At 49.7% G+C, this 24902-nt stretch overlaps 1 protein-coding gene across 1 annotated transcript in view; it reads right to left on the bottom strand.

Annotated features, from left to right (window-relative positions):
* Positions 1-24902, bottom strand: part of PDE6C (phosphodiesterase 6C) — a 263370-nt gene that overhangs the window by 29149 nt on the left and 209319 nt on the right. The window contains exon 21 of the mRNA XM_063962080.1: positions 10835-10991. Within this exon, the coding sequence (XP_063818150.1) occupies positions 10835-10991 (157 nt within the window). The remainder of the gene's footprint in view (positions 1-10834; positions 10992-24902) is intronic.

Raw genomic sequence — 24902 nt, 5'->3', positions numbered from 1 at the left:
ATGACAAAATCACTGGAATTATTCGTTCTAATCAATGGTATTATTGGTCCAAATCACTGGAAGAAAATGGAATGGATGGATACTTGCAGTGACACAGAGCTGCAAGATACAGCAATGGCCTACTGTACAACTATATACTGTTAGTCACCAAAATGCTGCACTGTAATACTATATATACTGCTCACAGAAATGCAGCGCAGATATGGAATGGATACTTGCAGTGACACAGAGCTGCAAGATACAGCAATGGCCTACTGTACACAACTATATACTGTTGGGTCACCTAAATGCCGCACTGTAATACTATATATACTGCTCACAAAAATGCCGCACAGATATGGAATGGATACTTGCAGTGACACAGAGCTGCAAGATACAGCAATGGCCTACTGTACTGTACAACTATATACTGTTAGTCACCAAAATGCTGCACTGTAATACTATATATACTGCTCACAAAAATGCAGTACAGATATGGAATGGATACTTGCAGTGACACAGCTGCAAGATACAGCAATGGCCTACTGTACTGTACTACTATATACTGTTAGTCACCAAAATGCTGCACTGTAATACTATATATACTGCTCACAAAAATGCTGCACAGATATGGAATGGATCAGTGACGTGCGGTGAGGTCACTGGTTGGGGAGGCACTGGCAGCTAACAAGCCCTCCCCCCCCCCCCCCCCCCCTGAAAAAAAACAAAAAAAAAAAGTGTGGTCCCCCAACACACCAGTAAAACCAGCACTAGGCAGAACCAGCCAGGGGGAGTAATGCCATAGCAGGGGAGACACTCAGTGTGGGGTCCCCCTGCCATAACATTAATCTGCCCCCCAGCCAGTCAGCCCAGGGTTGGAATTCCTCGGAAAGTGGGAACCCCAAAAAATTAAAATGGGGTCCCCCCTCCCGAGCAATAACCAGCACTGGGCTGATAGCCCAGTGCTATGCCCCGCACCCCTGGTGGCGGTGGGTGCGGGGTTCATTGTGTGTTAATAGTGTTCTTTACAGGTGGCCTACAAGTCCCAGTAAGCCTGCCCCAGCATGCTGGCACTTGGAGAACCACAAGTGCTAGCATGCCCGGACACAAAGGGCCTGCTGGCACCTGTAGTCCACCTGCAAAGAATAGTAATATTGTTCTTTACAGGTAGCCTACAGGTCCCAGCAAGCCTGCCCCAGCGTGCTGGCACTTGGAGAACCACAAGTGCCAGCATGCCCGGACATAAAGTGCCCGCTGGCACCTGTAAAGAAAATATTAAAATAAAAACACCACACAAGTCTTGAAAATAAGCTTTATTAAACTGGGTCTTCACCTGGGGGCGGCGGCCTTTAAGCTCTTTTGCGTGGCCGCCGCCTTCCCAGGGCTTCCGGCGTCTTCACCTGGGGGGGCGCCACCTCCCCAGGGCTTCCAGCGTCTTCACCTGGTGGGCGGCGGCTGCTAAGCTCTTTCGCATAGCCGCCGCCCAGCCAGGACTTCCGACGTCTTCATTCTTCAGGAGCTCTTCACAGCTCCTCCTCCGCCGTCGGACTGACTCTCCTCCGCCTCACGCTGACTTATATAAGTCAGCCGGAGGGGGCGGGGCGATGACGCGGCGAGCCGTGATTGGCTCGCGGCGGCCATCTTGAATTTCAAAAATGACGCTGAGGCGCCATTTTTGAAACTGGAACCGCTCCGCTGCCAAACTCTGCAGGATAAAGGTAATTTCCGCCGCCGCACCGCCGCCGCAACCCGCACCGCCGCCGCCCGCTCCACCGCCGCATCCCGCCGCCCGCACCTCCTCCGCCAGCGTCGCCCACACAGTGATTGACAGCGGATCCAGTGACGGATCCGCTGGCCAATCACTGTGGCCTCACTGACAGGGACGTGCTTTCATAGGTTGAAAGCATGTCCCTGATGGAAAGCGGCACCACTAATGGTGCCGCTTTCCAGGGACGTGCAGTCAGGGGAGGCAGGGGAGGCAGTGCCTCCCCTGTCATTAATGATTACAATAATACAAAGAGATACTTATGACACATTCTGTGTCATAAGTAAATGCTTTATATTATTGTATTCATTGTAAAACAGGTTTAAATTAGTCTAGGCGGCACCGAGAACGGTGCCTCTTGCGGTCAATTATAAAGGACTGGAAGCGGGGGGCGGGCAGGGGGCGGGGCTAAGAGATGGGCAGTAAAAAGCCCATTTAAAAAGCACTATAAGCGGCACTAGTGTGAGTGCCTCAGTGACAGGGGCGTGCTTGCAGCCCATATCAAAGCACGCCCCCTGTCACTGAGCCAGATATGATTGGGCACCAGAATCACAGCTCCCCCCTGGGGTCCAGCCCACCCTCCACCCTTAGAGAGGCTCCTGCACCAGAACACCTGTCTGCTCACCTCTATTTCATTGACGGGTCCCGCTCCCACTGCCGCCGGGATTGCTCCAGGTAAGGGCCAGCGTCAGGGGCGCCGCAGCACAACATAAGCCGTCATCCTCCGCCCCTCCACATGTCTGTGTCCGCGCCGCTGTAGAGAGCCGCTGTACAGACCCGCATGTCCCGCCATCACCCGTGTCCGTGCTGAGCGCTGCTGCGTACTGCAGACCATAGACTGCCCTGCGCTCTATGTTTCAGATAGCAGGACAGCACATGGACCGTACACAGCAGTGCTCAGCACAGAGATGTGTGCACTGTGCCAGGGTATGGGGCGGGGGGGGGGGGGGGCGGGCGGGCAGGGGTTGGCAGGCAATCAAACACCATGTGTGCCAGGGGAAAAGGGGAGAGGCTGGGGCATAAAGGGGGGGGGGGGGGGGGAGGGGGGATTACTAGATATGTGCTGGGGCATAAAAGGGAGGGAGGGTGATTACTAAATATGTGCTGGGGCATAAAAGGGGGGGTGATTACTAAATATGTGCTGGGGCATAAGGGGAGGGGGGGTGATTACTGTGTGTGTGTGTGTGTGTGTGTGTGTGTGTGTGTGTGTTGGGGTATAAGAGGAGGGGGGTAATTACTGTGTGTGTTGGGTTATAAGAGGAGGGGGGTAATTACTGTGTGTGTGCTGGGGTATATGGAGAGGGGGACAATTACTACCATTGTCTTTATCAACCAGCCTGCAGCTGTAATCCCACTTCCAGGCAGACCCTCCACTGCTCTCTTTAACCGGCCCTGGCTGCTGCTGCTTCCCAGATTTCGCTGGCATTGGCGGCGACTTTAGCAGGCATTGGCAGCTGGCATGGGCGACAGTACAGTAGCGGGCACTGGCAGTGGCCATAGCGGTGGTGGTAGCGGACATGCCTCACCAGCCACTGACCTCACCGCACGCCACTGCCGCTTTCCCATATATTTTCAATGGGCTTTTACAGCCCATGGCTAGTCCCCGCCCGTGCCCACCCCCCACTCCCCATACTTTCCCCAGTGACAACGGGAGGCACCACGATCGGTGCCTCCCAAACACATATACAAAACAGCAACGATAAGAATAATATTAAGAAGATACATATGTGTCATATGCATCTTCTTTGTATTATCTTAATCATTATGACAGGGGAGGCACTGCCTCCCCTGCCTCCCCTGACTGCACGTCCCTGGAATGGATACTTGCAGTGACACAGAGCTGCAAGATACAGCAATGGCCTACTGTACTGTACTACTATAATTATTATATACTGGTGGTCCCCAGTCCCCACAATGCAGCACACTGATCAGATATTTGCAGCACACTGAGCACAGATATGGAGCGTTTTCAGGCAGAGAACGTAGATATTTTCAGCACACTGAGCACAGATATTTGCAGCACACTGAGCACAGATTACGGAGCTTTTCAGGGAGAGAACGCTGCCACGTTTTCTCCGTTCAATCTCCAATGCACGAGTGAAAATGGCGGCGACGCGCGGCTCCTTATATAGAATACGAATCTCGCGAGAATCCGACAGCGGGATGATGATGTTCGGGCACGTTCTGGTTAACTGAGCAAGGCGGGAAGATCCGAGGCTGCCTCGGAACCGTGTAAAATAGGTGAAGTTCGGGGGGGTTCGGATCCCGAGGAACCGAACCTGCTCATCTCTAATAAAAAAACGAGTTTTATGGTAAGAACTTACCTTTGTTAAAACTCTTTCTGCGAGGTACACTGGGCTACACAAGGAATGGAAAATGGGGTGTAGAGTAGGATCTTGATCCGAGGCGCCAACAGGCTCAAAGCTTTGACATTCTTCCCATAGCGCCGCCTCCCTGCACAGGATCTCAGTTTTTAGTTAACCCGTCAAATGCAGTAGCAGGAAAAGAGACGACAACGGTTAGTAGCCACAACACCGCATTCTCACGACAGGAGACGTGTCAGCGGCTAATGCCATACCAACCCAAAGAAGCTAAGTGCGTCAGGGTGGGCGCCTTGTGGAGCCCAGTGTACCTCACAGAAAGAGTTTTAACAAAGGTAAGTTCTTAACATAAAACTAATTTTCTGCTGCGGGGTACACTGGGCTCCACAAGGAATGGACAATGGGGATGTCCTAAAGCAGTTCCTTATGGGAGGGAACGCACTGTAGCAGGCACAAGAACCCGGCGTCCAAAGGAAGCATCCTGGGAAGCGGCAGTTTCGAAGGCATAGAACCTTATGAACGTGTTTACAGAGGACCATGTAGCCGCCTTGCACAATTGTTCAAGGGTCGCACCACATTGGGCCGCCCAAGAAGGTCCAACAGACCAAGTAGAATGGGCCTTAATGTGATCAGGAGCAGAGAGACCAGCCTTCACATAAGCATGTGCAATCACCATTCTAATCCATCTGGCCAGAGTTTGCTTGTGAGCAGGCCAGCCCCGTTTGTGAAACCCAAACACAACAAAAAGAGAATCAGATTTCCTAATAGGAGCAGTTCTCTTCACATAGATACGGAGAGCCCGTACCACATCCAAAGACTGCTCTTTGGGAGACAAATCAGGAGAAACAAGTGCCGGAACTACAATCTCCTGATTAAGGTGGAACGAAGAAACCACCTTAGGTAGATAGCCGGGACGAGTCCTAAGAACAGCCCGGTCACGGTGAAATATCAGATATGGGGAACTATAGTACATGGCACCCAAATCCGACACTCTTCTAGCTGTAGCAATAGCCAGCAGAAACACCACCTTAAGGGAAAGCCACTTAAGGTCAGCTGAACCAAAAGGTTCAAACGGAGACTCTTGTAATGCCTCCAAAACCACCGACAAGTCCCAAGGAACCACAGGTTGGACATAGGGAGGTTGGATACACAACACGCCCTGAGTGAAGGTATGCACATCAGGTAAGGTCGCAATTTTTCTCTGAAACCACACAGACAAGGCAGATATTTGAACCTTGAGGGAGGCCAGACGCAGGCTTAAGTCCAGGCCCTGCTGAAGAAAAGCCATCAACTTGGCTATACTAAACTTGGAAGCATCATAATCGTAAGATGCGCACCAAACAAAGTAAGAATGCCAGACCCTATAGTAAATCCGAGCCGAAGCCGGTTTCCGGGCCCGCAACATAGTTTGAATGACCGCCTCAGAAAACCCTTTAGCCCTTAAGACGGAAGCTTCAAGAGCCACGCCGTCAAAGACAGCCGGGCTAGGTCCTGGTAGACACAGGGGCCCTGAACGAGGAGTTCTGGGCGTTGAGGAAGTAGAATTGGACGCTCTGACGATAGGCCTTGCAGGTCTGAGAACCAGTGCCGTGTGGGCCACGCTGGAGCTATGAGAAGCTGAATTCCTTTTTCTTGCTTGAACTTCTGAATTACCCTGGGCAGGAGTGACACCAGAGGGAACGGGATCCGGACTGAAAGTCAACAGTAACTAGGTCGACAATGTCTAGGTCGACCACTATTGGTCGACAGTAACTAGGTCGACAGGGTGTCTAGGTCAACAGGGTCTTTATGTCGACATGTTCTAGGTCGACAGGTCAAAAGGTCGACATGAGTTTTTCACATTTTTTTTCTTTTTTTGAACCTTTTCATACTTGACGATCCACGTGGACTACGATTGGAACGGTAATCTATGCCGAGCGAAGCGGTAGCGGAGCGAAGGCACCATGCCCGAAGCATGCGAGGGGACGCGGTGCACTAATTGGGATTCCCGGTCACTCTACGAAGAAAACGACACCAAAATAACATTAAAAACTCATGTCGACCTTTTGACCTTGTTCCTTCATTGCTAGGCGGCTTCGAGTGCCGCCTTGATGATTTATGTAAGCCACTGTGGTGGCGTTGTCCGACTGTACTTGAACAGGACGGTTCTGAATTAAATGCTGGGCTAGGTTCAAGGCATTGAAGACCGCCCGCAACTCCAGAATATTGATCGAGAGGAGGGACTCCTCCTTGGTCCACCGCCCCTGAAGGGAGTGTTGCTCCAGCACTGCGCCCCAACCTCTTAGACTGGCATCTGTCATCAACAGGACCCAGTCGGATATCCAGAACGGACGGCCCCTGCACAGTTGTTGGTCCCGGAGCCACCAGAGCAGCGACAGACGGACCTCCGGAGTCAATGAGATCATTTGAGACCTGATCCGGTGAGGCAGGCCATCCCATTTGGCTAGAATCAGCCTCTGGAGAGGGTGAGAGTGAAATTGAGCGTACTCCACCATGTCGAATACTAACACCATGAGGCCCAGCACCTGCATCGCCGAATGTATCGACACTTGCGGACGAGATAGGAAGCAACGAATCCTGTCCTGAAGTTTCAGGACTTTCTCCTGAGACAGGAACAACCGCTGGTTGTGAGTGTCCAATAGTGCTCCCAGATGCACCATGCTCTGAGCAGGGATCAGGGATGACTTCTTCCAGTTGATGAGCCACCCGTGGGCTTGCAGAAACCGGACCGTCACATCTAGATGACGCAGGAGAAGTTCTGGGGAATTTGCCAGGATTAACAAGTCGTCCAAATACGGCAGTATCCTGACCCCTTGACGGCGGAGTACCACCGTCATCACCGCCATGACTTTTGTAAAGACTCGCGGATCCGTTGTTCAATTAAAAGGTAACGCCCGAAACTGGTAATCGCAGTTGCCAATCGCAAATCTCAGGTATTGCTGATTAGACACTGCTATAGGAATATGCAGGAAAGCATCCTGTATATCCAGGGAGACCATGAAGTCCCCAGGTTCCAAGGCCAGAACTATAGAGCAAAGGGTTTCCATCCGGAACTTGGAAACCTTCACAAACCTGTTCAATGCCTTGAAGTTGAGAATGGGCCGTGAGGACCCATTCGGTTTCAGGACTAGAAACAGCGGAGAACAGTACCCCCGGCCCCTCTGCGCAAGAGGCACCTGTACTACGACTGTAGAGTGTTTGCCTTTGTCTTGTCCAACGGGACATCTGTCTGGCAAAATCGATGAGGGGGTCGGTTTTTGAAGGCTATGGCGTAACCTTGAGTGACGACTTCCCGTACCCAGGCATCTGAAGTGGTCTTCAACCATTCCTGGGTATACCCTAGAAGCCGGCCCCCACCCTGGGATCCCCCAGAGTCAAGCCCGCCCCAGTCATGCGGCAGGCTTATCTGTCTTGGAAGCTGGCTGACGGGCCGCCCAGGCACTTTTGGGCTTAGGCTTACCAGGTTTGGAAGTGCGGGCCTGCTTGTTATACGCCTGACCTTTTGCTTTACCTGAAGGATGAAAGGGGCGAAAGGAAGTACCTTTAGCCTTCGACACAGGAGCAGTACTTGGCAGACAGGCAGTTTTGGCAGTAGCCAAGTCAGCCGCAATCTTATTTAAATCCTCCCCAAACAGAATATCTCCCTTAAAAGGGAGTACCTCCAGGGTTTTTCTAGAGTCCAGATCCACAGACCAGGATCTCAGCCACAATATCCGGCGAGCCAGGACTGACGTAGTAGAGGCCTTGGCTGCCAGGATACCGGCATCAGAAGCCACCTCTTTAATATAACGAGAAGCTGTGACAATATAAGACAAGCATTGTCTAGCATGGTCAGAGGAGATTTCAGCACCTAACTCCAAGGCCCGTGCTTCAATGGCCTCTGCAGCCCAAGTAGCTGCAATAGTGGGCCTTTGTGCAGCACCCGTGAGGGTGTAAATCGCTTTCAGACAACCTTCCACACGTTTATCCAGAGGCTCTTTTAGAGATGTGACAGTGGTGACCGGCAGAGCTGAGGAAACCACCATCCTAGCCACATGCGAGTCTGCTGGAGGAGGCGTTTCCCAATTCTTAGACAGCTCCGGCGCGAGGGGATAGCGAGCCAGCATCTTCTTTTGAGGCACAAACTTCGTACCCGGGTTTTCCCCGGGTTCCTGACGTATATCAATTAGGTGGTCAGAGTGAGGTAAAACTTGTTTAATCACCTTCTAACGCTTGAACCTATCTGGTTTCTTAGGAGGAACGGATTGCACGGGATCATCCGTAATCTGTAAAATTAAGTTAATAGGTCAGGAACATCCACATGTGAACCACCCTCCCCATCAGCCGTATCTGAGTCAGAACCTGTGGGGTCAGTGTAAGTGCCGTCTTCATCTGACGAGGTGTCAGTGACAGCAGTGGATTGTGAGGAGACAAGCGCTCGCTTAGAGGACCCCTTGGACATAGGCGAGCGACGGTCAGACTTTTTAGTAGTCAGGGACTGGTTCAACTTCTTTATTTGAGCAGATAAATCATCCGCCCACGGCGGGTTAGCTGCAGGGACCACAAACGGTTGCACCGGCATTGGGGGTCCCATAGGGGGTGTTAGTTTTTGAACTAGCGTATGCAGAAGCGTGGAAAAAGCGGCCCACGGCGGGTCATTATTTGCCCCCGTTGCCACCGTCCCACTGGGGGGCAAGGAGCCCCCAGAACCAGAGCCCAAAGCTGCTATATTCTCCTCATAGGTATCTGCGGCTTCAGCAACACCGGCAGTGTGTTCAGCCCCAGAACCGTTACCCTCAGAAGCAGACATGATATAACTTGCAGTATCAGGTAACACAGTACAATTTGTCAGCAGCACAATACCTCTAGCCCAAACCCCTGCACTGTGTAGTCAGCACCAGCAGAGATAAAGGAGAGATATGGTGACTAAATCACAGAGAAATATACGTAATACAGTATATCTTTGTGAAAATCCTATATTAGATAAAACCTGACGCACCAAGCCCCCTCAGGTTATAGAATATAGGGATAGCAGGTTGAGTGAAAGACACGAAATGGACACCACTCAGCTATCAAATTCACACACAAATAGTCACAGTCTGTACAATGCAGAGGTTATTACTAACAATAATACTGCACTGGACTAGCTTACACAGCTATATAATAACAGTACACAGTAAGAACTGGATGTATATCACAGGGTAATTGTACTAGGAAACCCTGACTAGGTGCACTCTTTCTTAACTAACACTGACTAAAAAAGGCAGGTAGAATACTTAAGTGTCTTGTAAAGTCACAGCACTGACAACCAGGTGGCTTTACATAGGAGGATTTGCCCAAGCATTCCCAGGAACAGTGAGCTGAGGGATAATGGCGCCGCAGACACTGCCAGGGAGTGAGGGAGAGACAGATATGCAGCTCCAGGGCGGGAACATTTGCAGAAAATGGCGCCCTGGGGCTGGGGGAGGGGCTTCAGGTCCAAGCTCTCTCCCCCTGCTGGCAAAACCACCGGGTACTGCGGGCTCTAATAAAACGGTTTATAGAGAAAACCTGACCTGTCCCATGCCCTGGTGATCTAGTGGGATCGCCTGTACTGCCACAGTGCCCAACCGCCAGCACGCGCGGCCCGCCTCCCACTGACCGCACCAGATCGCGATAAAGACCGGGTCCCGCAAGCGGGACCCACTTACCACCTCCCGAAGCGCGGCCACGCGATCCCGGAAAGCCCCCGTCGTGTGTGCCTGACAAGAAGAAAACCGAAGCTTCCTGCTGTAGTTACCCGGCAACCAGGGCTCGGTAGTGTACAGCGCCGCTGGGGAGAGCCGGAGCTGCAGCAGTGAATGTCCACTGACATGTAACACTGCTGCTGCCCTTGAAGTCTTCATTTTTTTCCTCAGCAAAAAAGCTCTTCTTAGGGATGCCTGGAGCAGCCCCTCTGTTAAGTGCCTGCTACTGCAGCACCAACTACAAAACTGAGATCCTGTGCAGGGAGGCGGGGTGATATAGGAGGCGACGCTATGCATTCTGGGAAGAAGGTCAAAGCTTTGAGCCTGTTGGTGCCTCGGATCAAGATCCTACTCTACACCCCATTGTCCATTCCTTGTGGAGCCCAGTGTACCCCGCAGCAGAAATAAGAATACACAGGACGGGATCGGTATAAAATACCTCCAATCAAAATCTCGACGTTCAAAATCCCGACACCAATTGACCGATGGTCAAAATCCCGACAAGGTCAAAATCCCGACATGGACAAAATACCGACATTTAAAATATCGACAAGGTCAAAATACCGACATGTAAAATGCCGACAGGTCAAAATACCGACACACGTTTTCTTGTTGTTTTTTGTGTGTATGTCGACATAAGTCAAAATGGACACCATATAAAGTGTACCGCGTCCCCTCGCATGGCTCGCTGCGCTCGCCATGCTTCGGGCACGGTGCCTCGCTACGCTCGGCACACTATTATATTCCCCCTCTAGGTCCATTGGGATGGTAAAGTATGAACAAGTCGGTTTCAATGAAAAAAATCATGAAAAACTCATGTCGGTATTTTGACCTGTCGGCATTTCACATGTCGGTATTTTGACCTTGTCAGTATTTTAAATGTCGGTATTTTGTCCATGTCGGGATTTTGACCATCGGTCAATTGGTGTCGGGATTTTGAACGTCGGGATTTTGATTGGAGGTAAACTGACTGCATCCCCACAGGACCTGTATTCATCTGTATTCTGTCATTTCTCCCATAATTTCAGGACAATGGTAAAAACTAAAGAGACATCACCGATTACCTTTCTTAACCCCCACATCGTTTTCATGTTGTTTGTTTTGCTCCTCTAAAATTTTCATCTTTTCTTCATAAACATCAGATTGTGTTTTCCATTGAACTCTGTTATTCTGAAGTCCATCGTACATGGGGGTAATTTCTTTATGGAACCGGGAAAATTCCTAGGGACAAAAAAAAAACCCATACATTGCAGATTTGTTCTAAGCATCACAAATAATCACACAGGAGGAGAGTGAGCAAACAGACACATTTGAGCAAATATGGCCATATAACATCATAGACCGCCATTTGTGCTGCACGCTACGGTTCACAAATAAGCTTTGTCTGACTGTGAGTTAAATGTTTGTACTATATAATGAACAGAAGTAATTTTATAAAGTGTTATTGAATAGTGAGCCCTATCATTTGTGATCTATATGCAAACCACCTGCTTCTACAGTGAACGTTCCCAAATTCATTGATGTTTTCTATCAACTCCAGGGCCTCGAGCATTAAGTACACCTACCAGACAAGTACAAATACCTTGAACTATCTGGATGTTCAAGTTACCATCCGTGATGGAATCCTGCACACGGGCCTATTCTGTAAGCCCACCGATAAGAACACCCTGCTCAAAGCAAGCAGTCATCATCCTAAGGCTTTGAAAGAGGGATTACCCCGATCACAGATGATCAGGGTATCGCGGATCACTAGCGATCGCCGCAATCTGGAACAAGAACTAGACCATATGGTTACAAAATTCTTGGAAAGGGGATATGATTATCAACTGCTACTGAAGCATAAAGAAGAAGTTATGCAGATCCCCAGGGAAGCTTTGTTAACCCCTAAGAATCCAGTACAGAAACCAGTTATCATCTTCCCGACCAAATATAATACGTCTAGCCCGGTGGTTCAGAGGGCCACCAAAGCCTTGTGGCCACTAGTGGCCTCGGATCAAGCCCTCCATTCTCTCCGCAACAAAAGACCTATGGTCTGCTACCAACGGGGCAGGAATATCAAAGATAGAGTGGTCCACTCGGACGTCACCGGTTTTCAAGTAGAGGCAAACAGGCAGAGTCGACCTCAAGGTGCTTTTCTAGAAAAGAAACCTGGCTGCTATAAATGCATAAAATGCACAACATGTGAGTACTTGATCACGGGTCCAAACTTTAAGCACCCTCATAGCGAAAGGATCTTTAGTATTAAATACGTTTTAACATGTACAACCACCCACATAATCTATATCATCAAATGCCCCTGTAATCTTCATTATGTGGGAAAATCTATAAGATCCTTCCGGGAAAGAATGGCTCTCCACCGTTCGGCCATCAAGCAAGCGCTACAGGGTAAAGAATCGGATCAACCAGTAGCGAGACACTTCGCACTAGCTGGACACACCATGAAGGATCTACGTTATCTGATTATTGATCATGTCCCCAAACATGTTAGAGGAGGAGATAGGGATGGAAGACTGCTGCAGCTGGAAACTCGGTGGATTTTTAAGTTGGGGACCACTAATCCAAATGGCCTCAACGAAAAATTGAGCTTTAATATCTTTTAATTATGTCGCTGTTAGCATCTCTTTCTTTTTGCCACTATAAGCTGTTCTGCACATTCCTTCATCTTTAGCCTAGAGGTATCTCCACAAGTCGTTGTGGATAACGCGCAAATGTCTATTGAGTTTGCAATCACTGTGTGATCTAATGTCTTCCTCCGGTGATCAGTCATGGATAGCTCCCCCAGATTATTAGTAGGGACTCAGTGATCCAGACCTTTCGCCCTTCTCTCGATCCTCCTACACGGTTTTGCGGTATTCCAGCCCCTTTAGACTAACAGCAGGGTCGGCAATGCAATTGTTGAATATAGCTGACTGCATTTAGAATTTGTGGAGATCTCTCCTATGGCTAGCTCTGATAGTGGTGATAGGGTACTGTTACATTTAATTTTAACACGGTTCACTTTTTCCTACTTCTCTTTTCTTCACATAGCGCCGCAGCCCGGCCGCTCTGCACGCCTGGTTACCATAGCAACCAGACGCGACCACGAAAGACCCGACAGCCGGAAGACAGCAGAGAGGACGGACTGTTTTCCTGGTTGCTACGGCGACCGCACACGACAGCGCTGACGTCAGATACAGGCAACCGGAAATGGTGCGGGAATCAGCGTGGTCGGGCGGGCGGAAGTCACGGAGGGATATCTCTCTATTTAAGGTATGTTACCACACTGCACACTTGTTATTCACCTTGACAAAGGGGTACATCTGACCCCGAAACGTTGGTTTTTTGCTGAATACACTATTTGCATTTTAAAGTCTCCGAGTGCCGCCTCCTGCTTTCTGTTTATATATATATATATATATATATATATATATATACAGCAAGATACAAACAGTTCGAAACACTGTGCTGTTCCTAGATGTTTCACGCCGTTATTTAATACCACATTTGGACTTGATAAAATCACTCCACTCCTTATATCTCACTAGAGTCCAATACAAACAATAAGGATCCGCTGCTCCTCTCAATAAGATCCCGGAATCCTTTGGGTAATATACACCACTCTGCAATTAACACAATTTAAAAAACAAAAAGATAGAAAATAAACTAAAAAGCTTTTAAAAACTTTTGTCGATTTTACATATTGAACTATTGTTGGCAATAGCAGCAAATCTTCACAACAGAGTATCTCTTGTCCAGAAACAATGTTTCACTTTCAAATAAATAATCATGTTGGTCTATAATTAGCAATATCAGCACGTCTTCACAATAAAGTATCTATTGACTAGAAACACTGTTTCTCTAACGTCCTAAGTGGATGCTGGGGACTCCGTCAGGACCATGGGGAATAGCGGCTCCGCAGGAGACAGGGCACAAAAATAAAGCTTTAGGATCAGGTGGTGTGTACTGGCTCCTCCCCCTATGACCCTCCTCCAAGCCTCAGTTAGGTTTTTGTGCCCGTCCGAGCAGGGTGCAATCTAGGTGGCTCTCCTAAAGAGCTGCTTAGAAAAAGTTTTTTAGGTTTTTTATTTTCAGTGAGTCCTGCTGGCAACAGGCTCACTGCATCGAGGGACTTAGGGGAGAGAATTTCAACTCACCTGCGTGCAGGATGGATTGGATTCTTAGGCTACTGGACACCATTAGCTCCAGAGGGAGTCGGAACACAGGTCTCACCCTGGGGTTCGTCCCGGAGCCGCGCCGCCGACCCCCCTTACAGATGCTGAAGATTGAAGGTCCGGAAACAGGCGGCAGAAGGCTCTTCAGTCTTCATGAAGGTAGCGCACAGCACTGCAGCTGTGCGCCATTGTTGTCACACACTTCACACCAAGCGGTCACGGAGGGTGCAGGGCGCTGCTGGGGGCGCCCTGGGCAGCAATATTTTAATACCTTATGGCAAAAGAATACATCACATATAGCCATTGAGGCTATATGTATGTATTTAACCCATGCCAGTTATCTAAAACTACGGGAGGAAAGCCCGCCGAAATAGGGGGCGGGGCTTATTCTCCTCAGCACACAGCGCCATTTTCCTGCTCAGCTCCGCTGTGAGGAAGGCTCCCAGGACTCTCCCCTGCACTGCACTACAGAAACAGGGTAAAACAGAGAGAGGGGGCATTTTTTGGCGATATATTGGATATATTTAAGCTGCTATAAGGAACAACACTTATATAAGGTTGTTCCCATATATATTATAGCGCTTGGGTGTGTGCTGGCAAACTCTCCCTCTGTCTCCCCAAAGGGCTAGTGGGGTCCTGTCTTCGATAAGAGCATTCCCTGTGTGTCTGCTGTGTGTCGGTACGTGTGTGTCGACATGTATGAGGACGATGTTGGCGTGGAGGCAGAGCAATTGCCGATAATGGTGATGTCACCCCCCAGGGAGTCGACACCGGAATGGATGGCTTTGTTTATGGAATTACGTGATAATGTCAGCACATTACAAAAATCAGTTGACGACATGAGACGGCCGGCAAACCAGTTAGTACCTGCCCAGGCGTCTCAGACACCGTCAGGGGCTGTAAAGCGCCCTTTACCTCAGTCGGTCGACACAGACACAGACACTGAATCTAGTGTCGACGGTGATGAAACAAACGTATTTTCAAGTAGGGCCACACGTTATATGATCACGGCAATGAAGGAGGCTTTGCATATCTCTGATACTGCAAGTACCACAAAAAGGGGTATTATGTGGGGGGTGAAAAAACTACCTGTAGTTTTTCCTGAATCAGAGGAATTAAATGATGTATGTGATGAAGCGTGGGTTAACCCAGATAGAAAAATGCTAATTTCAAAAAAGTTATTAGCATTATACCCTTTCCCGCCAGAGGTTAGGGCGCGCTGGGAAACACCCCCTAGGGTGGATAAGGCGCTCACACGCTTATCAAAACAAGTGGCGTTACCGTCTCCTGATACGGCCGCCCTCAGGGATCCAGCGGATAGGAGACTGGAAACTACCCTAAAAAGTATATACACACATACTGGTGTTATACTGCGACCAGCCATCGCCTCAGCCTGGATGTGCAGTGCTGGGGTCGTCTGGTTGGATTCCCTGACTGAAAATATTGATACCCTGGATAGGGACAGTATTTTATTGACTATAGAGCAATTAAAGGATGCTTTCCTTTATATGCGAGATGCGCAGAGAGATATTTGCACTCTGGCATCGAGAGTAAATGCGATGTCCATATCTGCCAGAAGGAGTTTATGGACGCGACAGTGGTCAGGTGATGCGGATTCCAAACGACATATGGAAGTATTGCCGTATAAAGGGGAGGAATTATTTGGCGTCGGTCTATCGGATCTGGTGGCCACGGCAACTGCCGGAAAATCCACTTTTTTACCTCAGACCCCCTCCCAACAGAAAAAGACACCGTCTTTTCAGCCGCAGTCCTTTCGGTCCTATAAGAACAAGCGGACAAAAGGACAGTCATATCTGCCTCGGGGCAGAGGAAGGGGTAAGAGAGGGCAGCAAGCAGCCCCTGCCCAGGAACAGAAGCCCTCCCAGGGTTCTGCAAAGCCCTCAGCATGACGCTGGGGCCTTACAAGCGGACTCAGGAGCGGTGGGGGGTCGACTTAAGAATTTCAGCGCACAGTGGGCTTGCTCACAGGTGGACCCCTGGATTCTGCAGGTAGTATCTCAGGGTTACAGGTTGGAATTCGAGAAGTCTCCCCCTCGCCGGTTCCTAAAGTCTGCTTTGCCAACGTCTCCCTCAGACAGGGCGACGGTATTGGAAGCCATTCACAAGCTGTTTTCTCAGCAGGTGATAGTCAAGGTACCCCTCCTACAACAGGGAAAGGGGTATTACTCCACGCTATTTGTGGTACCGAGGCCGGACGGCTCGGTAAGACCTATTCTAAATCTGAAATCTTTGAACCTGTACATACAAAAATTCAAGTTCAAGATGGAGTCACTCAGAGCAGTGATAGCGAATCTGGAAGAAGGGGACTTTATGGTGTCCCTGGACATAAAGGATGCTTACCTGCATGTCCCAATTTGCCCTTCACATCAAGGGTACCTCAGGTTCGTGGTGCAAAACTGTCATTATCAGTTTCAGACGCTGCCGTTTGGATTGTCCACGGCACCTCGGGTCTTTACCAAGGTAATGGCCGAAATGATGATCCTTCTACGAAGAAGAGGCGTATTAATTATCCCTTACTTGGACGATCTCCTGATAAGGGCAAGGTCCAGAGAACAGCTGGAAGACGGAGTAGCACTAACCCAACTAGTGCTGCAACAACACGGGTGGATTCTGAATTTTCCAAAATCTCAGTTGACCCCGACGACACGTCTGCTGTTCCTGGGAATGATTCTGGACACGGTTCAGAAAAAGGTGTTTCTTCCGGAGGAGAAAGCCAGGGAGTTATCCGAACTTGTCAGGAACCTCCTAAAACCAGGGACAGTGTCTGTGCATCAATGCACAAGAGTCCTGGGAAAGATGGTGGCTTCTTACGAAGCGATTCCATTCGGCAGATTCCACGCACGAACTTTTCAGTGGGATCTGCTGGACAAATGGTCCAGATCGCATCTGCAGATGCATCAGCGGATAACCTTATCGCCACGGACAAGGGTGTCTCTTCTGTGGTGGTTGCAGAGTGCTCATCTGTTAGAGGGCCGCAGATTCGGCATACAGGACTGGGTCCTGGTGACCACGGATGCCAGTCTGAGAGGCTGGGGAGCGGTCACACAGGGAAGAAACTTCCAGGGAGTATGGTCAAGCCTGGAGATGTCTCTTCACATAAATATACTGGAGCTAAGAGCGATTTACAATGCTCTAAGTCTGGCAAAACCCCTGCTTCAGGGTCAGCCGGTGTTGATCCAGTCGGACAACATCACGGCAGTCGCCCACGTAAACAGACAGGGCGGCACAAGAAGCAGGACAGCAATGGCAGAAGCTGCAAGGATTCTTCGCTGGGCGGAAGATCATGTGATAGCACTGTCAGCAGTATTCATTCCGGGAGTGGACAACTGGGAAGCAGACTTCCTCAGCAGACACGATCTACACCCGGGAGAGTGGGGACTTCATCCAGAAGTCTTCCACATGATTGTGAACCGTTGGGAAAAACCAATGGTGGATATGATGGCGTCCCGCCTCAACAAAAAACTGGACAGGTATTGCGCCAGGTCAAGAGACCCTCAGGCAATAGCTGTGGACGCTCTGGTAACACCGTGGGTGTTCCAGTCAGTGTATGTGTTCCCTCCTCTGCCTCTCATACCAAAAGTACTGAGAATTATACGGCAAAAGGGAGTAAGAACGATACTAGTGGCTCCGGATTGGCCAAGAAGAACTTGGTACCCGGAACTTCAAGAGATGCTCACGGAGGATCCGTGGCCTCTACCTCTAAGACGGGACCTGCTTCAGCAGGGACCGTGTCTATTCCAAGACTTACCGCGGCTGCGTTTAACGGCATGGCGGTTGAACGCCGAATTCTAAGGGAAAAAGGCATTCCGGAAGAGGTCATTCCTACACTGGTAAAAGCCAGGAAGGAGGTGACTGCACAACATTATCACCGCATTTGGAGAAAATATGTTGCGTAGTGTGAGGCCAGGAAGGCCCCCACGGAGGAATTTCAACTGGGTCGATTCCTACATTTCCTGCAAACAGGATTGTCTATGGGCCTCAAATTGGGGTCCATTAAGGTTCAAATTTCGGCCCTGTCGATTTTCTTCCAGAAAGAATTGGCTTCAGTTCCTGAAGTCCAGACTTTTGTAAAAGGAGTACTACATATACAGCCCCCGGTTGTGCCCCCAGTGGCACCGTGGGATCTTAATGTAGTCTTGGATTTTCTCAAATCCCATTGGTTTGAGCCGCTCAAATCGGTGGAGTTGAAGTATCTTACATGGAAAGTAACCATGCTACTGGCCCTGGCTTCAGCCAGGAGAGTATCAGAATTGGCGGCTTTATCATATAAGAGCCCATATCTGATTTTCCATACGGACAGGGCAGAACTGCGGACGCGTCCTCATTTTCTGCCTAAGGTGGTGTCAGCGTTTCACCTGAACCAGCCTATTGTGGTGCCTGCGGCTACTAACGATTTGGAGGATTCCAAGTTGTTGGACGTGGTCCGGGCATTGAAAATATATATTTCAAGAACGGCGGGAGTCAGAAAGTCTGACTCACTGTTTATATTGTATGCACCCAACAAGATGGGTGCTCCTGCTTCTAAGCAGACGATTGCTCGTTGGATTTGTAGCACAATTCAACTTGCACATTCTGTGGCAGGCTTGCCACAACCTAAATCTGTCAAGGCCCATTCCACAAGGAAAGTGGGCTCATCCTGGGCGGCTGCCCGGGGGGTCTCGGCATTACAACTCTGCCGAGCTGCTACTTGGTCAGGGGCAAACACGTTTGCAAAATTCTACAAATTTGATACCCTGGCTGAGGAGGACCTTGAGTTCTCTCATACGGTGCTGCAGAGTCATCCGCACTCTCCCGCCCGTTTGGGAGCTTTGGTATAATCCCCATGGTCCTGACGGAGTCCCCAGCATCCACTTAGGACGTTAGAGAAAATAAGAATTTACTTACCGATAATTCTATTTCTCGTAGTCCGTAGTGGATGCTGGGCGCCCATCCCAAGTGCGGATTGTCTGCAATACTTGTACATAGTTATTGTTACAAACAAATTCGGGTTGTTATTGTTGTGAGCCGTCTGTTTAGAGGCTCCTACGTTTGTCATACTGTTAACTGGGTTCAGATCACAAGTTATATGGTGTGATTGGTGTGGCTGGTATGAGTCTTACCCGGGATTCAATATCCTTCCTTATTGTGTACGCTCGTCCGGGCACAGTATCCTAACTGAGGCTTGGAGGAGGGTCATAGGGGGAGGAGCCAGTACACACCACCTGATCCTAAAGCTTTATTTTTGTGCCCTGTCTCCTGCGGAGCCGCTATTCCCCATGGTCCTGACGGAGTCCCCAGCATCCACTACGGACTACGAGAAATAGAATTATCGGTAAGTAAATTCTTATTTTCACTTTTAAATAAACAGTCCTGCTGTCATCATATGTAGAACTTATTGCTTCTATATGCTGTTCATTCCATTTCTTCTGATTACTAATGCTATATATACTGAAAGATGAACAGTTACCACTTAGAAGGACATTTTGAATCCATCATGACTTTTTATTTTTATACACAAGGATGATGTATCTCCATCTAAAATGACAGATAACTGCACATCATTCATGGTTGCAATGTTACGTGCCTATCAAATGTAGGGTGTGATTTGGGAACCAGGGAACTTAAAGCTAACATCCAATGTTTCAAGTGTAATTAATTCTCTCTCTCTCTCTGTTACCCCCCACCCCCACCCCTAATTAACGCACCAACATGATCAATATAGGTATAAAGGAATTGAACTTGTTGGTGCGTTAATTAGCTGGATCCAGCTCTTGGTGGCCACCCCTGTGTCACAGCACACAGGGGCATGGGGGTACGGAGCTGGTCACTGTCTTCATGTGACATCCACCTCCGCCTCCTCAGTGACAGCTCCCCTCGCCCGCTGTCTCTATCCCTCCATTCTCATCGCAGGTGTGGTGCAGGGGTGTCGCGATTGCACGAAGGGGGGGGGGGGGGCGCAATTGTGGGCGGTGCAGTGATCTCGGGTGCGGGTAAGGATACGGTCATTGCCCTTATGTGACATCCGCCTCCTCAGTGACAGCTCCCCTCACCCGCTATCCCTCCATTCTCATCGCGGGTGCTGCTATCGAGCGGGAGTGGGGGTGTCAGTGACCGCGGGGGGGATGCCGCAATCGTGGGGGGTGCAGTGATCTCGGGTGCAGGTTCGGAGCCGGTCACTGCCTTTATGTGACATTCACTTCCTCAGTGACAGCTCCCCTCGCTGTCTCTGTCCTTCCATTCTTATTTCGGGCGGGGTGCGGGGGTGCCGCGATTGCGCACGTGGGGGGGGGGGAGAGAGGAGAGGTGCCGCGACTGCGGGGTGCAGTGATCTCGGGTGGGGTGCCAAAGCTGGGGTCCCGGTGAGACCCCTGGACCTGCTCCATAGTACGGCTTCCGGGGATCCTCGGATGAAAAAGACAGCCCAGCCGACAGTGATGACAGAAGCAGGCGGACACTGCTGGCCAGTGTCCGCCTACTTATCGATCAGTTGGGGGGAAAGTTCCCCCTACACCTGAACGATTGGTTGGGAAAATCAAACAAGTTTGATTTTCCCAACTAGTTGGACCAACCGTTTCTGAACGTTTTTTAGCGTGTGGGAGCAAACGGCTGATAATCGTTTGCTCCCACACACTGCCACATTATCGTTCCAACCAGCCAACTAGTTGGCTGGTTGGAACGATATCTCCCTGATGTATGGCCAGCATTAGATTTGGGTGGGGTGTGTTCAAACTGAAATCTTAATTGCAGTGTAAAAATAAAGCAGCCAGTATTTACCCTGCACACAAACAATATACCCTCCCAAATCTAAATCTCTGCACGTTATATCTGCCTCCCTGCAGTGCACATGGGGGGTAATTCCAAGTTGATCGCAGCAGGAAATTTTTTAGCAGTTGGACAAAACCATGTGCACTGCAGGGGGGGCAGATATAACATTTGCAGAGAGAGTTAGATTTGGGTGGGTTATTTTATTTCTGTGCAGGGTAAATACTAGCTGCTTTATTTCTCTATCGTCCTAAGTGGATGCTGGGGTTCCTGAAAGGACCATGGGGAATAGCGGCTCCGCAGGAGACAGGGCACAAAAAAGTAAAGCTTTACTAGGTCAGGTGGTGTGCACTGGCTCCTCCCCCTATGACCCTCCTCCAGACTCCAGTTAGATTTTGTGCCCGAACGAGAAGGGTGCAATCTAGGTGGCTCTCCTAAAGAGCTGCTTAGAGAAAGTTTAGTTTAGGTTTTTTTCTTTACAGTGAGTCCTGCTGGCAACAGGATCACTGCAACGTGGGACTTAGGGGGAAAGTAGTAAACTCACCTGCATGCAGAGTGGATTTGCTGCTTGGCTACTGGACACCATTAGCTCCAGAGGGATCGAACACAGGCCCAGCCGTGGAGTCCGGTCCCGGAGCCGCGCCGCCGACCCCCTTGCAGATGCTGAAGCGTGAAGAGGTCCGGAAACCGGCGGCTGAAGACTCCTCAGTCTTCATAAGGTAGCGCACAGCACTGCAGCTGTGCGCCATTTTCCTCTCAGCACACTTCACTGGGCAGTCACTGAGGGTGCAGAGCGCTGGGGGGGGGCGCTCTGAGAGGCAAATATAAACCTTATACAAGGCTAAAAATACCTCACATATAGCCCATAGGGGCTATATGGAGATATTTAACCCCTGCCTGACTGGAAAAATAGCGGGAGAAGAACCCGCCGAAAAAGGGGCGGGGCCTATCTCCTCAGCACACGGCGCCATTTTCTGTCACAGCTCCGCTGGTCAGAACGGCTTCCAGGTCTCTCCCCTGCACTGCACTACAGAAACAGGGTAAAACAGAGAGGGGGGGCACATTAATGGCTATATATATATATATATATTAAAGCAGCTATAAGGGAGCACTTAATATAAGGATATCCCTTGTATATATAGCGCTTTGTGGTGTGTGCTGGCAGACTCTCCCTCTGTCTCCCCAAAAGGGCTAGTGGGTCCTGTCTTCATTAGAGCATTCCCTGTGAGTTTGCGGTGTGTGTCGGTACGTGGTGTCGACATGTATGAGGACGATATTGGTGTGGAGGCGGAGCAATTGCCAAATATGCAGATGTCACCCCCCAGGGGGTCGACACCAGAATGGATGCCTTTATTTGTGGAATTACGTGATGGTTTATCTTCCCTTAAACAGTCAGTTGAGGACATGAGGCGGCCGGACAATCAATTAATGCCTGTCCAGGCGCCTCAAACACCGTCAGGGGCTGTAAAACGCCCTTTGCCTCAGTCGGTCGACACAGACCCAGACACGGGCACTGATTCCAGTGACGACGGTAGAAATTCAAACGTATTTTCCAGTAGGGCCACACGTTATATGATTTTGGCAATGAAGGAGACGTTACATTTAGCTGATACTACAGATACCGTAAAACAGGGTATTATGTATGGTGTGAAAAAACTACAAACAGTTTTTCCTGAATCAGAAGAATTAAATGACGTGTGTGATGAAGCGTGGGTTGCTCCTGATAAAAAGTTGATAATTTCAAAAAAGTTATTGGCATTATACCCTTTCCCGCCAGAGGTTAGGGCGCGCTGGGAAACACCCCCTAAGGTGGACAAGGCGCTCACACGCTTATCCAAACAAGTGGCGTTACCCTCTCCTGAGACGGCCGCACTTAAGGATCCATCAGATAGAAAGATGGAAGTTATTCAAAAGAATATATACACACATGCAGGTGTTATACTACGACCAGCTATAGCAACTGCCTGGATGTGCAGTGCTGGAGTAGTTTGGTCAGAATCCCTGATTGAAAATATTGATACCCTAGATAGGGACAATGTTTTACTGTCGTTAGAACAAATAAAGGATGCATTTATCTATATGCGTGATGCACAGAGGGATATTTGCACACTGGCATCTCGGGTGAGTGCTATGTCCATTTCAGCCAGAAGAGCCTTATGGACACGACAGTGGACAGGCGATGCGGATTCAAAACGTCACATGGAGGTTTTGCCGTATAAAGGGGAGGAGTTATTTGGAGTTGGTCTATCAGACTTGGTGGCCACGGCTACTGCCGGGAAATCCACTTTTTTACCTCAAGTCACTCCCCAACAGAGAAAGGCACCGACCTTTCAACCGCAGCCTTTTCGCTCCTACAAAAATAAGAGAGCAAAGGGCTTGTCGTACCTGCCACGAGGCAGAGGAAGAGGGAAGAGACACCAACAGGCAGCTCCTTCCCAGGAACAGAAGCCCTCCCCGGCTCCTGCAAAAACCTCAGCATGACGCTGGGGCCTCTCAAGCGGACTCGGGGACAGTGGGGGGCCGTCTCAAAAATTACAGCGCGCAGTGGGCTCACTCGCAGGTAGACCCCTGGATCCTGCAGATAATATCTCAGGGGTACAGGTTGGAATTAGAGACGGATCCTCCTCATCGTTTCCTGAAGTCTGCCTTACCAACCGTCTCTTCCGAAAGGGAGAGGGTGTTGGAAGCCATTCACAAGCTGTACGCTCAGCAGGTGATAGTCAAAGTACCCCTATTACAACAAGGAAAGGGGTATTATTCCACTCTATTTGTGGTACCGAAGCCGGATGGCTCGGTAAGGCCTATTCTAAATCTGAAGTCCTTGAACCTCTACATAAAAAAGTTCAAGTTCAAGATGGAGTCACTCAGAGCAGTGATAGCGAACCTGGAAGAAGGGGACTTTATGGTATCCTTGGACATCAAGGATGCGTATCTACACGTTCCGATTTACCCCGCACACCAGGGGTACCTCAGGTTCATTGTTCAAAACTGTCACTATCAGTTTCAGACGCTGCCGTTCGGATTGTCCACGGCGCCTCGGGTCTTTACCAAGGTAATGGCCGAGATGATGATTCTTCTTCGAAGAAAAGGCGTATTAGTTATCCCATACTTGGACGATCTCCTAATAAGGGCAAGGTCCAGAGAACAGCTGGAGACAGCTTTAGCACTATCTCAAGAGGTGCTAAGACAACACGGGTGGATTCTGAATATTCCAAAATCCCATTTAATCCCGACAACTCGTCTGCTGTTCCTAGGAATGATTCTGGACACGGTTCAGAAAAAGGTTTTCCTTCCAGAGGAAAAAGCCAAGGAGTTATCCGATCTGGTCAGGAACCTCCTAAAACCAGGAAAAGTGTCAGTACATCAATGCACAAGAGTCCTGGGAAAAATGGTGGCTTCTTACGAAGCAATTCCATTCGGCAGATTCCATGCAAGAATATTCCAAAGGGATCTGTTGGACAAATGGTCAGGGTCGCATCTGCAGATGCACCTGCGAATAACCCTGTCACCAAAGACAAGGGTGTCACTTCTGTGGTGGTTGCAGAAGGCTCACCTATTAGAAGGCCGCAGATTCGGCATTCAGGATTGGATCCTGGTGACCACGGACGCCAGCCTGAGAGGCTGGGGAGCAGTCACACAAGGAAGAAACTTCCAGGGAGTATGGACGAGTCTGGAAAAGTCTCTTCACATAAACATTCTGGAACTAAGAGCAATCTACAATGCTCTAAGCCAGGCGGAACTTCTCCTGCAAGGAAAGCCGGTGTTGATTCAGTCGGACAACATCACGGCGGTCGCCCATGTAAACAGGCAGGGCGGCACAAGAAGCAGGAGTGCAATGGCAGAAGCTGCCAAGATTCTTCGCTGGGCGGAGAATCACGTGATAGCACTGTCAGCAGTGTTCATCCCGGGCGTGGACAACTGGGAAGCAGACTTCCTCAGCAGACACGATCTTCATCCGGGAGAGTGGGGTCTACATCCAGAAGTCTTCAACATGTTAATAGACCGTTGGGAAAGACCAATTGTAGACATGATGGCGTCTCGCCTCAACAAGAAACTGGACAAATATTGCGCCAGGTCAAGAGATCCACAGGCAATAGCTGTGGACGCACTGGTAACTCCTTGGGTGTACCAGTCAGTGTATGTGTTTCCTCCTCTGCCGCTCATACCAAAGGTATTGAAGATCATACGGCAAAGAAGAGTAAGAACAATACTAGTGGTT

The sequence above is a fragment of the Pseudophryne corroboree genome, chromosome 3 (genome assembly GCF_028390025.1).
Source record: "Pseudophryne corroboree isolate aPseCor3 chromosome 3, aPseCor3.hap2, whole genome shotgun sequence".
NCBI lineage: Eukaryota > Metazoa > Chordata > Amphibia > Anura > Myobatrachidae > Pseudophryne > Pseudophryne corroboree.
This window is presented reverse-complemented; position numbering and strand designations above follow the sequence as displayed.